General features: G+C 31.1%; 1 protein-coding gene across 1 annotated transcript; it reads right to left on the bottom strand.

Moving 5' to 3' along the window:
• Nucleotides 1–535: 535 nt before the first annotated feature.
• On the bottom strand, nt 536–8690 carry LOC139515667 (uncharacterized). The gene is made up of 3 exons (XM_071305302.1): nt 8024–8690; nt 4508–5032; nt 536–2402 (listed from the first exon to the last, which is right to left on the bottom strand). The coding sequence occupies exons 1-3, from the start codon at nt 8498–8500 to the stop codon at nt 2349–2351; spliced, it is 1056 nt and encodes a 351-aa protein (XP_071161403.1). The 5' UTR covers nt 8501–8690; the 3' UTR covers nt 536–2348.
• Nucleotides 8691–16599: the final 7909 nt, after the last annotated feature.

Genomic DNA, 16599 nt, shown 5'->3' with positions numbered 1-16599 from the left:
GCATATCAACAAAAAAAATATTAGTTGACTTAGTAGAATTTTAAGTCTTAACTTGGGAATCTAGTGAGATCTTGTATGTCAAGTGACAATGTGAAGGGCGTGTGGTTTGTGAACGTGCTCACGACGGTTCTTTCATTGGTCAACGATGAGATCTGTTTTTGTGTTAATATGTTAGCAATCGGGCATCTACATATGGTGTATACAATAATTGTAAGAGATACATTTTCATGTGCTTGAGGTCATCTGACCTTGTTATAATTTAAACCATATACAAGAAAGCTGGTGTATATAATCTCTCAGGAATCTGCATGATCCCTGGTGGCATTTATATATATATATAAATGTAACAGTGAATTTGTATAATCAGTGAGTATGTAGAATCCCTGAAATTTTCAGGGATTATGTATAATCACTAGAAAAAACATTAGGGATTATACATAATAACTGAAATGAAGAAATAGTTTTATTTATAAAGAAAATGAGTAAAAGTCAAATTATCTATTCTATAAAATCATATTTAAACATCATTATAAAAATAAATTGTAAAATGTTGGGCACAATATATTAAAATAATATGCTTCACATCTGTTTCTATCACAATATCCACATTTTAAAAAACCTTTTCATTCACATATCGAATCAAATTTTTCGACACGCCTACGAAAAATAAAGTGTTCAGTAAAACCATCTCAAGGTATCCCGAAAAAAATAATATTAGCAACCTCGAACCTGTTCGAACAAAATACCATGTTTTGTGGCCAGGCAATATTCTTTTTCAGACTTTTTGTGAACAATTGCCAATGATTATGAGTTTTGGGTTTCCCTTTCTTATTTTCCCTGCTGAATTACTATTAGAATACTACACCAAATGCCAGCTTCCTCTAAAGTTTTGTTCTATTTATCAATCCTAAGTTCTAAAAAAAAATTGAGAAAGGAAATGGGGAATGTGTCAAAGCGACAACAACCCGACCATAGAGCAGTCAACAGCCGAAGTCCACCAATAGGTCTTCAATGTAGCGAGAAACTCCCGCACCCAGAGGCGTCCTTCAGTTGGCCCCTTAAAAAATACGTACACTAGTTCAGTGATAATGGACGTCATACTAAACTCCGAATTATACACAAGAAACTAAAATTAAAAATCATACAAGACTAACAAAGGCCAGAGGCTTCTGACTTGGGACAGGCGCAAAAATGCGGCGGGGTTAAACATGTTTATGAGATTTCAACCCTCCCCCTATGTTATACGGGGGGGGGGGGGTCTTATACCTCTAGCCAATGCGAAAAAGTAAACACATAACAATACGCACGTTAAAATTCAGTTCAAGAGAAATCCGAGTCCGATGTCAGAAGATGTAACCAAAGAAAATAAACAAAATGACAATAATACATAAATAACAACAGACTACTTGCAGTTAACTGACATGCCAGCTCCAGACTTCAATTAAACTGATTGAAAGATTATGATTTCATCATATGAATATTAGGCACAATATCCTTCCCGTTAGGGGTTTAGTATCATACCATCATAACATATAGGAGAAGAAAATAACCCGTGTCATGCCAACACCTGGTTTTTAAATAAATGTGTTTAGTTCCGATGCAAAGACCCTATAATTGAATCAATATTAACGCCAACATATGCAATCTTTAATGACCTGACATCAGTATCGTAACTACATCCCTTCTTAATAAGTCTATTTAAAGGTTTTGTTAGCTTCTGAGGTGAATACTGACATTTTTGTGCTGTATAAAGAATATTTCCATAAAATATTGGATGTGAAATACCTGCATGAACGTATAAGAAGTCTGCATGTTGTGCTATATTTATATATATATTAGTAGTCTCAGGACCTACAGGTACATACACGTACTGGGTTGTACAATTGGTATTTGCTCACTTATGTGTTGCTTTTTCTTGTTTGTAGTCGTCTTAATAATCTCATTCCGAATCTGTGTAAATCTTCAATGCAGTTGCACCATTAACGAAATTTATATACTAGTATAAGAAACCATTGTTACTTAGAGTCGTCTCAAATTGCAACGTTACGTGTGAGTTTCTGTATCGTGTTGGAGGGCTTCACTCTGACGTCGAAATTAGGAACAGCAATAACTGCAGTCTCTTTGTTCCGGGGTTTGCCAATTGAGTGTTTATTTTTGTGTCATGAATTAAAAGACACACAATATAGCGGAAATCACTTGATTCGTATGTAGGACGAATTATCTTTTTGCAGACTAACAGCTTCATAAACATGTTGAAAAAAATTTGTACAACAACACGCATTACAATTTTATTATTACTTTTCCATGATGTCCCATAATAAATAATTTCTACTTCAGCTGAATTATTTTCATAGATGGGTTATCGTTTCTATACTAGGTTCAAAATCTTTCTTTTCTGGTTTCTGTAATAAACAAATATATACAAATAAATGTAATTCATTTCTTGAGATTGACAAAACCTATTACTTTCTGGACTATCATTCCACTTTCATTTATACCGATAGAATACGTTGATAATATTATTCATAAAGCTAACCTTAGCCATTGTCCATTATATCTTTCTGTTTGATAGACTTAGTTAAGCCAGTTAAGGTAGCACAATACAAAGATTTTTTCACTCCCAATCAGACAACTTTAAACTAATGTAATTCATTTCATCCTTCTTTATATTTTATAAATGAGGTACCAAAAGAAAGAAGAAAGATTAATCTTTCAAATTGTGATAATTTCATTATGACATAATTAATTAATTATTATGTAATTAGTCGCTATATTGTGATGTTCACACTTCAATGAATTTAGCGTCTTTGTTCTTCATAGCATCCCAAAATACTTTATAGATTCTTGTACAACACAGCTTGACCTCCAAATCTGTGTCTCAGATTTCCAAAAACATCAATAGAACAAATTTTATACCCAATTGAATTCAGTGGTCTCTAATGAATTGATGTTGCAAACTTCATTGAAGATTTATGAGAGAATAAAATACAATTATAGGAACAATCTGAGACACAGTTTTGGAGGTCAAACTGTGTTGTGCAAGAATCTATAACTTTTTTTAGGATGCTATGAAGAACAAAGAAGCTAAATTCATTCAAGTATGGACATCACAGAATGGCAACTAATTACATAACAATTTTAATTATGTCATAATGAAATTATCACAATTTGAAAGATAAATCCTTCTTCTTTCTTTTGATACCTCATTTATAAAATTTAAAAGAAAGATGAGTGGAATTACATCAGTTTAAAGATGTCTGATTGGGGATGAAAAATCTTTGTATTGTGCTACCTTAAATCGTTATATAATTATACTGTTGCCTTTTAATCATTGGGTCTTGTGCAATTCTGTGACAAAAACAATTCGGTATCTCAGGGACAGTGGATAATTCTCCTATGCTACAGCAACTCAATGACACAAACAATATACAGAGCATGGAAGATTTAAACAATTGGTATTTAAAGTCCATACATCGACATCCTCCCGCTGTATGCATGAGTGATAAGAACATTTGATTAGAGGTGTCTCTTAAAGGGGCACTAGCTGTCGGTATTTAAAGTCCATACATCGACATCCTCCCGCTGTATGCATGAGTGATAAGAACATTTGATTAGAGGTGTCTCTTAAAGGGGCACTAGCTGTCAAATTCACGTTCATCGATTCTAATCAAATTCTCATAGTTGATTTATAACAATGTAAAACATTTATCCAAACTATTAAAAGTCTAAATGAAACAAAAAACAAGGCACAGGCATGAAAATACGTAGCTTCGTTTCGTGTGTATTTGAGTCTAGACGCCATCTAATTATTTATAGAGTTGACCTCTTTAGTCATCCGATGACCATATAAGCGATGTCAACATATTTTTTTTTTAGATATACATAGATTAAGCAAACAAGTGCTGTTGAATTATTCTAGGATTATTTAATTTCATATTACAGATAAAAAATAAATGTTAATCATCGTTTTTATTAAACTGTATTAGAATGTTATAATATATTTGTGGATCGAATCAGTCAATCAAATGCTTTACTTTAATTGTTTCACTTTCAATGTTGACATTCTCTTCCTTTGAATAACGTTACACATATAATTCACGTGTTATCCATCTCAAGCTAAGGGATTAAATTAAAGTTCACATGGACACGGATTCAATGAGGTCGAATTATTCACTTGCAAATGAATAATTCATAATCAATATTCCTTTTTAGCTTATTTAGACAAAATTGAACCTTATTGGCTACTAAAAAGGAATTATTATTTCACTATTTGTATTTCATTAAGAGTCAAAAAAAATAATATATTAGGTTTTTTCATGTATCTCGTAGCCAGTGCCCCTTTAAACAACATTTACTTCAGGCTAGTTTTAACCACCAGTGCCATTTACTTTGTACTTTTTGGATATTTTTTTAAAGTGGATGCATGGGAGAAAACATATACAATAAATGAATTTACAGAATCAAACATGACATTAAATCAATAATGTATGTTGAACTATTTCATTACCTTTTCCTTATCTTGTAACCATGTCCTGTAACTACCAATGTACTCTGTAGGAAGTCGATACCATTGTTCAACAGATGCGTCCATTATGAAACCCTTTGAAACAATGCTTGTAGAGGAAAACGCAGATACGAGAAATATGAAACCGGTGAAACATACTGATCCTAATCCTATATCAGGTCCTATAAAGGCTGTTATCTTATCTATTATTGTCCATATGAATCTCCAGCATGCAACGTTCCCAACACCAAGAAAAATAAAATAAGCATCATGGATTATTAATTTCATTATGTAAGGAGATTTTTCTATTTGCGGAGAAGTTCTGCGAAAACAAAACTGTAGTATTTCCGCTAATATTTGAACACTGAAAAATATTAAAATAGACCATATAAATGTTTTCTGTTTATCGTCTGGAAATAGATGGTTGTCCATAGTCTGCCAAGCATCGCGCCAAAACATAATTACCAAACTACCAAGTATAGACGTGCACAATAAGACGTCCAATTCAAAAGGTATTTTATTCCTAACCTGTCAATAGATGAGGAAAAGAATTAATAAATGTATTCAACTGGCAATATACAATATATAAATATGTTATACTTTAAGGGTAAAGTTAGTTTTCATCAATCCTAATATTGAAATATACATTAAAAAGTAATCTAAGATTTTAATTTGATTATTTGATACGAGGAAGACACGTTACCGTATCCAATGGCCGAGCGATTGACATTTTACTGTACAATATCACCATCTTGTGCTGACCAATCAAAAATTGATAATGTGAAAGAGTCCTGACAAAGAATTGAATTCTCAAGACACATTGGAAGTTCTACGTTTTTCTATTATATACTAAGAACCTTTAAAAAATATGTCTGGCTCCACTTTTGTTACTGTCATGTTGTTATGCATATGAGGTAACAGTTTACCCATTTCGACTTCAGATTTAAAAGTCAATAATGACAAAACATTCAGTCTAAACAAGGATTTGTATAGTCTTACTATACAAACCCTTGGTCTAATAAATTAAATAACATATAGCTGCATGAGAGTTGATAGAGGAGATTGGTAAAATAAATCATTCGTCAACTTTGGCTTCCTCACTTGACAGTGTTTTTTTCTCGGGGATCAAGTATGTTTTATATATATAGTGAATTTGAATATCAAAGTCCCTTCAAAGGTTTTAAGTTTTTACTTGCTATACAAAAAAGTTGTAACGTTGAAAAGTTAAAACAATATTAGTATACATGTGCATTTATAACTTCTGACGTTATTGTGAAATTGAAGAACGAAATGCCAATTTTCTGAATTTGAAATGTAGTAAAATATGTCTATTTAAGATGACTTCAAATTGAATTTAAAAAAAATATTCGGTTAATTTTAAGCATTTTTAAGGTGGCTCATGGGTACAAAAATTTTAGCAAAAAATTAAACCTTTATTTTTTCATTAAAAATTTTATTTATTACACTATTAGTTGTTACTTTATGATATGGTACAAAAAACAACCCAAAAAAATTATTTGGTTTGGCCCCAGATGACTTTAAAAATTGAAAAAGCTCCAAATTATCTCCCTTTGGTGCAAAAATGCCATTTTTTGGCCTTAAATTTGAAATATCTTTTTTAACTCATCGGTGACCTATATTTTTTATTATTGTTTTCAAATAAGCTGTACATAACCTAAATAATTGTAAAATTTAAGCGATTTCTTATATTAGGTTATTTTTTTATTTCAATATTTCCTCTTTTTCTCCTATTAGTTCAACAGAAAAAAAGGACATTAACAAAAATGTATGCTTCTTCTAGAGGCAGATTTTAGCTTAAATGAACGGTGACCCCATTTTTTTATTTCATTTTTCTTTAAAGTATATGATAAAGTTCATTTATGAAAAAATATAGCGAAATCCTATATTAGAAAAAAAAATTCATTTATACCCAGGAGCCCCCTTAATAAAAGAAAATAATGAGAAGGTCATTTTAAACAAAAACTCAAATTCCATGTGGATATAGCTAATGTATTATTTTCAGATACAAATTCATTGATTTTGGTTGAAGTTGTTCCTCAATGCAAACGTTAATTAAAAACAATGTTAGATTTGTTATAAGCTATTATTATAATTGTAAAGCTGCTGAATAGAATAAGAATAGAATAAGAATAAGAATAGAATAAGAATAAGAATAAGAATAAGAATAGAATAAGAATAAGAATAAGAATATTTTATTATTCCAATCAAGGGCCCTTGATGGGCAGCATAACATGTACACATAGAACAATACATCATGATTTGTAACAGAAAAAACATTTTTATATAATAAAATGAAACATTAAAAAAAAAAGTTCAGACAGGTGTTATTATCTTCATTCTTAAAAAATCAAATACATTTAGTTCCAGGCAGGATCAGAACCATAAAATCATTACAATTATCATTGTTATTACATACATTAATTAACATTTCGTCTAACATCTAGACATGTAATAATATAGCTCCCTACATATTTTAGTACAGACAATACCAATTTGTTTTTATAGACATACGGGAAATTGTTGCAAAACCATTCTTTAAAGTTTAAATTATTCAGAATCTTTTGAATTTTCAATTCAATAAATTTTATTAACTTTCGTATATTAATGAGAAACTTTTCTACATCATGGGAAATAGAACTTCATGTAGAATGTAGGTGTTTTGTGTTTAAATCAAGTTTACGTATAATTTAAATTAAAACATCTTTACTGAACTTTGGTACAGATAATTATATTTCCTAATACCCATTTGATATTTAGTTTTTTGGGACCATTAATTTCATTCTAATTGCATTTTAATTTCACATTGCATTGCATATGTAGAAAGAACTTATCTGCGAATGATTTTACACCCAACACAATAGAATCATAAAGACATTATCATCTTACATTTTATGTATACATGAGGTATAACATTGACCCTACCTTGTTTTCTGCACCAGATGCGCATTTCGATAATACATATGTCTCTTTAGGGATGTTGGAGGCCAGAATATTTGAAAACCTAAAGCTGATTAAAAAAATGAAGACTATACACCATAATGAATAATATCGGATGTAATTTATCAGAGCTTTGCATGAGGAAGATCTATTCCTTAAATACATTTAAAATAATTTCCAAAATTTTGATACACACAATCCGTATTTTTATGCCAATACCGAAGTACCGACTTCAGGGCCGGAGATATACTTGGGGACTAACAGTCAACTAGCAGAGGCATCGACCCAGTGGTAGTAAAATTATAACATCAAGATTACCACCAGATGCGCATTTTGTCAATAAAATTCCTTTCCTTGATGTTCGAGGTCAAAACATTTTAAAAACTAAGAATTGAAGCACAATACTACCCACACATTAGTTTATTTGAATACATGTATTGTATTCAGATTATAAACTCTATTTGATATAGATTACTATATAGAGAAATTCAACCATGCGAACTTATTTCAATTTTTGTTGATAATGAGAATAACAAATAAATATAAACATAGGCAACTTACAATTTGACTGAAAATCATTGACTGATTGAAGAACTGGTCTCTGTATCCATCAAAACCAAGAACAAACGGCGGTGCTAAAATATTCCTTATGCTACGAAGAACACATAACACAACAAGCCCTATAACAAGAAGGACCTTTGGTGACAGAGCCGCTGTATATCTGTCTAAAAAATTCCACAATCCTCTCCAGTGACATACACCACACACTGCCCAGAAAAATGCGATGCATCGAGAAATAAGAAAAAATATGACACAGTTTGTATTACGAAGTTTCTTGTTTATAGCAAATTGTGATATCGCGATGATCGATATACCGATGATTCCAATCGATAATGATATACCATTGCTCAGACCGTGGTGATTCGGAAACAGGTATTTATCTTGAATATTCCAAGTAGTATACCAAAAAGCAACGACGAAAAACACAAAAATATCACTTATTATTATATTTCCAAATTTTTTGAAATTCTTCATCATTTCAGACGTTTTCACTGACTTCGTATCCACACCAAAATGTTAAATTAGTTTGTGACAGCATTGTAAAGCACCTGTTTTTGACATCGGATAAATGTGATGTAAGATTTCATTTGTAAAGAAAGTTTCCCTACCAATCAAAAAGTCATATGCATGAATTCATACTTGTGTATTGATGAGTTAATCCTTACCCTATATGATACGTGACGAATAATAAAGAGTGATCGTATCTTTTGTTAGAAAGATGATATAAATGGACACACAAAATTCAAATATACAATATTGACTTACGTCCAAGTTAGATTGAAATAAGAATGAAAATACATTATTTTTATAAATCGGTAGTGATTTGTACAGGTGCTATATTTCAAATCCCGGGTGGCGGGTTTCAATGGAAATATCTCATCATAACAAATGGATATACATATATACATAGTATGCATAGGTTAAAGAGTACAAGACATCTTCAATGAAATAACACTACACAATGGGATGAATGAATTAATACAGATTCATTTATATAAGATTATTAAAGAAAATGTAAAAATTGCTCCGTAAAGGCATGACGTCTCGGTTATTAAATTTTTTTTTATTAAAAAGTAGAAAATGTTATCCAGGTTTATTTATCATATGCTATGTAACTGAAGTCTTTACCTTTGTTTCTGTCCGTATTGCTGATTGACGTATTCACAAAAGTGTTTTTATCGTTATATCGAGTGATTTATCCGCTATTTCGATTTATTAAGTACTCACCATGATCTTATAATTAGTTAATTCGATAGTTTCATTGTTATTAATATCAACTGCCTCGATTTATCAACCGTTCTATCCATTGGCTTGTGCAATATCACGAATTGATGGCTTACAAGGAAACTATTGAAAAAACGGGTTCCAAGATTTAATTGATGTAATTCTTTCGAAAGTTTAATCGATACCACCCTGTGTCACAGATGACCATGGTAGCCACATTCCCACCACCTTTTCCAAAATTGTGACATCAACGAATGAGCTTCATCATCGAATGAAGAATGTCACTATTATTATAAATTAAGACATGTTTACCATTCTGGAGCATCATTTTTTGGCTCGTGGTGCTCAGTCTTTAATTTTTCCGTTTATTTTCATGTATGTGATTTTTTTTCTCGAGATTTCAATGTTCCTAAAAACAGTGGTATTTTTCGCCTCTATTTTGTGATGAAGTGAATATTTGTCTCATAGATGACATTAAGTATTTTTCATAATTTTTATTTCATAAAATTTTGCTTTAATTCACAGAGCATGTCTCTTGCACACACATTATGCGAACCGTAATAGTTTCGAAGTTATATACAAAATTACATCACGTGTATGCATTTGATATGATACATTTATTTTAATGATGCAATTGTAATGATTCTAACTAAGATTAGTAAATAGATCAGAGACATTTCAATTTAAACACTTTCTCAACTATTAAAGAAGGGCGAAAGATACCAGAGGGACAGTCAAATTCACTGAAATAAACTGACAACGCCATGACTAAAGAAGATAAAGACAAATAGACAAATAATAGAACATAAGACACAACATAGAAAAATAAAGACTAAGCAACACGAACCCCACCAAAAACTGAGGGTGACTTAGGGGTGTTACGGAAGGATAAGCAGATCCACATGTGGCATCCGCCGTGTTGCTCATGTTATTACAAACACGGTAAATAGTACATGTACAATTCGGTAGGTAACATTCGTGAAAAAAGAAGGGGATTGAAGTTACGACATATAAAGGAGCATATACAAAACCATCTGTGAAACGGATATTCCATAACGGTCAGTCAAACAACTCGTGATGGCGTCCGTAAAACTGATGAAGGCCTGGAATGATTTAAACATCATCATTTTGAACTCGTGGTTAAATAGCTTCCTTGTGAGCAGAAACGCTCTAGACATATAAAGGAGCATATACAATATCATCTGTAAAACGGATATTCCATAACGGTCAACCAACTCGTAATGGCGTTCGTAAAATTTATGAAAGGATGATTCAAACTTCTCCATTTGGAACTCTTGGTTTAATAGCTTCCTTATGAGCAGAAACCCTTTATCAAGGAAATAATGCATTATCAACATAATATACATTTAAGAGTATCGTCGTAAATGAATCAATCTGGAAAGGAAGGGTATACGATTGATATTTACCCTTTTATTGTGAACCTAATTGATACATAAAATACTAAGGATATTCCATATTAATGAATTACGTAGTTGGTAAACGTTCTTTTAATGCAAACGTAAAATTATATGACATTTTCAATGTACAGTACAAGCACACGAAGAAATTCAACACGTTATCTGATTTAATCGCTGCACTAGACGATGATAAAAAAAAATAAGTTTTGGAAAATGACTAAATAATTTAAAATTCAGAAATCTAAAGAAACATATTTTGCGTAGTGTAATTCCCTTTATATGTCTTTAGGTAGAAATTTGTTTATGCATTCATACATAAATGCATTTAATCAAGACTGACTAATATTCCAATAAATATGTATTTATCTATACAGTTTAAATGACATTACTGATATATTTTTAATTAATTTTTTAACAACCTATAGAACATGTAGAAGAAGTTGAAGATTTTAATCGCTTCAGTTTAGTTGTGAATTTATTTCGTATTGTTCCTGAATGAAGTATAATCAAAGTATAAAACATAAGTTATTCTCTTTATTATAAATGCATTGTAATCTGATGCTTCGAATTTATCAAAATAATTAATTGCAATAATTTGAACTTATAAAATAACAACAAAATATATACAATGTTTGAATCCCCCTATTTTCTCGTGAAAAACTAAGTTGAATATTGTTTACATTGAAAAATATATAATTTCAGTTACATGATTTACATTTATACTAAGCAATAACACAGTTGGTTTTAAAATAGTTATCAAAAGTACCAGGATTATAATTTAGTACGTCAGTCGCGCGTTTCGTCTACATAAGACTTATCAGTGACGCTCAAATCAAAATAGTTATAAAGCCAAACAATACAAAGTTGAAGAGCATAGAGAATCCAAAATTCCAAAAACTTGTGCCAAATACGGCTAAGGTAATCTATTCCTGGGACAAGAAAGTCCTTAGTTTTTCGAAAAATTCAAAGTTTAAAAATCATTCAACATTCATTTCACGAACAAAACATTTACTGACCAAGTACAAGGTGAAAACCATAGAAGGGTTTCTTTTTTAGCCATGGCGTTAATTGTCAGCTTATTTTGTACTTAATAGTTTGAATGTCCCTTTGGTATCCTTCGCCTCTCTGAAATATGCACTATAAGAAATGAATGAAAAATATATAAAAATATTTATTTTGTTAACGCCACTAAAACAGCCATTATGATATAGATGATATAATTAACATTTTAAATGACGGTTACAGGAATTCTTATATTATATTATCAATTAATTGGTGATTTAATGTTGTCGCTGCTATGTGGCAAGAGGGAACTCAGGAGGACTTTACATCTTCCAAGACCATTGTTCTGGCCTGTTGAAATGAATTGCTATTGCATATTTTTAAACTGCTGACATTAATACTATTTGTAAATTATTCTGCATTTCAATAATAAAGGAAATCAAAGAAACATCAATTAAGTGTTATCTCTGCTTCTATAAAGACCCAATGAGGATCCTCACTTAGCTCATTATCCTCATTTAAAGATTTCTGTATTTTTTTTTTGCTTTTTTGTCTTTAGAAGTCTGTTCGAACTACTAGTCCTCGTCCTCTTCAATTTAAATGAGAAAAACCTTACCAGGATCTGGTTTAAACTGGCATTTCATTTCATAATGGAGGCCGTACAATGATCTATAGTTTCTGTGTCATTTTGTCTCTTGTGGAGAGTTGTCTCATTGACAATCATACCACATCTGCTTTTTATGGCCTTGCAACGAAGTTGTCGGTGCCATATAGTTTTACCCTTGTCCCTCATTCCGAAATTCTGTCATTCCGTCATTTCGCAACAAACCATTATACGGAGTTTTTTTTCTAAACGCCTTCAGATATTGGGCTGATTTTTGGTATGTGAGTTAACCATGATGAGTTACAGATCAAGTTAAAGTTTCGTTCCGCTCTGCTAATTTTCCCCGAAATTACGGGCTTTGGACTTTGATAAATTGTTGAAAATCATAGTTATACAGACTTTTTTTTCTAAAATCTTTCAGATATTGGGCTGAAATTTAGTATGTGAGTTAACCGTGATGAATAAAGGCAACAGTAGTATACCGCTGTTCAAAACTCATAAATCTATGGACAAAAAACAAAATCGGGGTAACAAACTAAAACTGAGGGAAACGCATTAAATATTAGTGGAGAACAACGACACAACATTAAAACGTAACACACACAGCAACGGACTAAGCATTAGACAAAATCCGATGAGAATAATCAGTATAACATCAAAACCAAATATACATGAATTTGGGATAGAAAAGTACCGTGACACGTCTTATAGTAATGTGAATTCACACTCAAAAATAGGAGAAAACAAACGACACAACGGAAGCACAACGTAAAAATGTTACACACACAGAAACAAACTATGATATAACAATGGCCATTTTCCTGACTTGGTACAGGACATTTTTAAAGAAAAAAATGATGAGTTACAAATCAAGTTTAAGTTACCTTTCACTCTGCTAACTCTTGTTGAAATTACGGGCTTTGGACTTTGATAAATTGTTGAAAATCACAGTTATACAGACTTTTTTCTAAACTCTTTCAGATATTGGGATGATTTTTGGTGTGTGCGTTACTCATGGTGAGTTACAGATCAAGTTTAAGGTTCGTTTCGCTTGGCTAATTTTTGCCGAAATTATGGGCTATGGACTTTAATACAATGTTGAAAATCACAGTTATACATACATTTTTTCTAAACGCTTCAGATATTGGACTGATTTTTGGTGTGTGAGTTACTCATGATGAGTTACAGATCAAATTTTAGTTTCGTTCCGCTCCACTAATTTTTGCCAAAATTAAGAGTTATTAAACCAGGAGTTTATATAACCAGGTAAATCCTTCAACGCAAACAGGCGTCCCCAAAAAAAGTAATGTGTATTCATCAATTATTCACTTTTATGCTTGAAAAAAAAATTGTTCTTATTTTAAAATTTTACATCATTGATGAGTTAGAAAAAAATCAAGGAACTAATTTCACATGGCCTCAAAACACAATCTCTATAAGAAGCTTAATTCTTACAGAAAAGATACATCTAAGTCCGTCTACTAGCTCTTATTTCTCAGTAAATAATTAGTCAAATATAATCTTTTGTCCATTTATCACCTGACCTCATTAATACATAAAATCTCTATAAGGAGCTTATATGTTACATAAAAGATACAAGTCTAATTTGACCATACAACTTTTATTATTACACTGGCTCTTCTTTATCAAGAACAAATTGGTCGAATACAATCTTTTGTCCATGTTTCATGACACTTATCTATCAGGCAAATATATATGGTCCTAATTTTTATGTACACATGCATATCTATAGGAATAATCACCGGAAGATCATAACTGCATAATTATTTAATGAATATCTACATGATCTAGGAATTATGGACATACAAAACATTTCTCTGATAGGTTTTATTAAATGTACTTATGAATGTGTTTTTACAATAATCAAATCAAAATCATTTAAATCAGATTCCCAATGTTTCCAATAGACCTACTTTCTATTATCTATAACAATATAAAACAGAAAAATATCATGTCATGTTATATAACCTAAAGGTCAAAGGTGAGGCAAATACCTGTGTTGAATATCACCTGATCATAGCAAATCAAAGCTTACATACAAAGGTTCAAAGTTCAATAAGTTAAGTAATGACACCATGTGCAAAGTTTATAACAGTTTTGATAACAAATCTGGGTTACTAAAGTCAGCCCATAGTACCTCACCTGTTGTAACTTTTAATCAGTACATTGGTTGAATAAAACCAATTTAAAATCGAAGGTGACATTAACTTTTATGACAGAGATATTCAATATATTTTTTTTTAATTTGAAAACAGAATGATCCATTTAATTTTGAAGGGGGTGCTTATAGCAATTTTACCGGATATTATGATTAAAGCATGACAAATGCATGATATTCAATTACATATAATGGCACCATTGTGCCAAGCAAATGAGTTGTATAGTTAATTATATATCTATTAGACAGCAACCAGACTAAACAAATGCAAAATACATCTTACAGTTACTTGAGGAAAATATATATGTTTTACTCTGCAATTTAATGTGTTTTGTGTTAAATAAGTACAAGCAACATAAAAAATAACTTATAAATGTTAATGCAGTTCTTCATTTTTTTCAGGATTAAGCATGTGATCAAGTTCATGAGGTCATGGTACAAATGTACATGAATATAATACACAAATGAGAAACATCATATCACATTTATTGAACAAAATCTAAGTCAACAATTGACACATTTAGAAAAGGGACAGTGTGACATATCAATTGCTATCAGAACAGAAGGAACGTAGTATAAAAATGGTTCACAAAATAATCCAATTTTTGAATAACCAGCATCTTCCTTCAGATTTTATTAAATTTTTGACAATTTTATACCATTATTCATGAATTTAAACATAAAAATTATCACAGTATATTACAGTTTGATACATGTGTATATTTATTTATGTTTTTATAATAAAATTTTCATAGTATTTATGACAGATTTGTACATGTATATGTAGTTGAAAAAATTATCAAATCAAGCTACTTAGCATTGAAAGGACGTTACCTTTACAAAAAATTACTCAACTGTCTTATATAAGTTTATTAAATAACAGGAAGAAATTTAAAACAGTTTTTGTAATAATCAAAACTCAAAAGTTCAGGTAGTACTATTTGAGGGTCTTTAAACCAGATCATTTCAAATTGATTAATATCACATAACTGTTCCAATTCATTGTACAGCCAGGTAACCATGAACTTGTTGAGTATTACCAGGAAAATGATCTTTTTCTGTTTAACTTTGAAGACTTTTATGTTAGCTCTTTCATGTTGTTATTGTAAAACAGAAATTTCTTAAATGGAACTTTGAATTTGGGATTTCAATTTATTTCTTTATTTTTTTATTTCATCACAGTACTTTTTTATGTTTGAAAAATAACTTATAATTATACAAAGTATCCCGTTATCATATATTCTAAAATGAAGTCTGTATTTATGTAAAATATGTTCAATGCTCTACTACACATGTGTGTACTGTGTTGAGTATATACAATAATGTACAATCATTAACAGCTACTTTGTGATGAAATCCTTGATCTGATGAATTAAAATTAAATGAATTTAAATTTACTATTCATAAATCCCATTAAAACATGACATGATTATACTGGCCTTGGACATGCAGCATTTGAGTGTTTTCAACTCCCTTTTAGCTTCTCCAAATTTTTTCAAAATGATAAAATCACCATTTAACTGTATCTGTAGTATCCTTTATCTCTAGCTCGATTGGATAGATGCGTTCCACATAGTCACCAAATTTTGAATTATTTAGTGAAAGAACATCATCTATAAAGCGAAACGTAGAGTTAAAGGATAGTGCTAACTTCTTATCTTTCTTCCTAAGAAGTTCCTGCATGAAGTCAGCCTCATAATAATAAAGAAACAAGTCGGCAAGTAGAGGGGCACAGTTTGTTCCCATTGGAATGCCGACAGTCTGTTGAAAAACACGTCCTCCGAACGTAACAAATATGTTGTCAATCAAGAAAATTACGAGCTTTGGACTTTGATATATTGTTGAAAATCACAGTTATACAGACTTTTTTCTAAACTCTTTCAGATATTGGGATGATTTTTGGTGTGTGAGTTACTCATGATGAGTTACAGATCAAGTTTAAGTTTCGTTTCGCTTGGCTAATTTTTTGCCGAAATTATGGGCTATGGACTTTAATACATTGTTGAAAATCACAGTTATACATACTTTTTAGCTCACCTGGCCCGAAGGGCCAAGTGAGCTTTTCTCATCACTTTGCGTCCGGCGTCTGTCGTCGTCCGTCGTCGTCGTCGTCCGTCGTCGTCCTGCGTTAACTTTTACAAAAATCTTC

Source organism: Mytilus edulis, chromosome 3 (assembly GCF_963676685.1).
Source record: "Mytilus edulis chromosome 3, xbMytEdul2.2, whole genome shotgun sequence".
Lineage (NCBI taxonomy): Eukaryota > Metazoa > Mollusca > Bivalvia > Mytilida > Mytilidae > Mytilus > Mytilus edulis.
The sequence above is the reverse complement of the archived record's forward strand: the minus strand, read 5'-3'. Positions and strand labels throughout refer to the sequence as shown.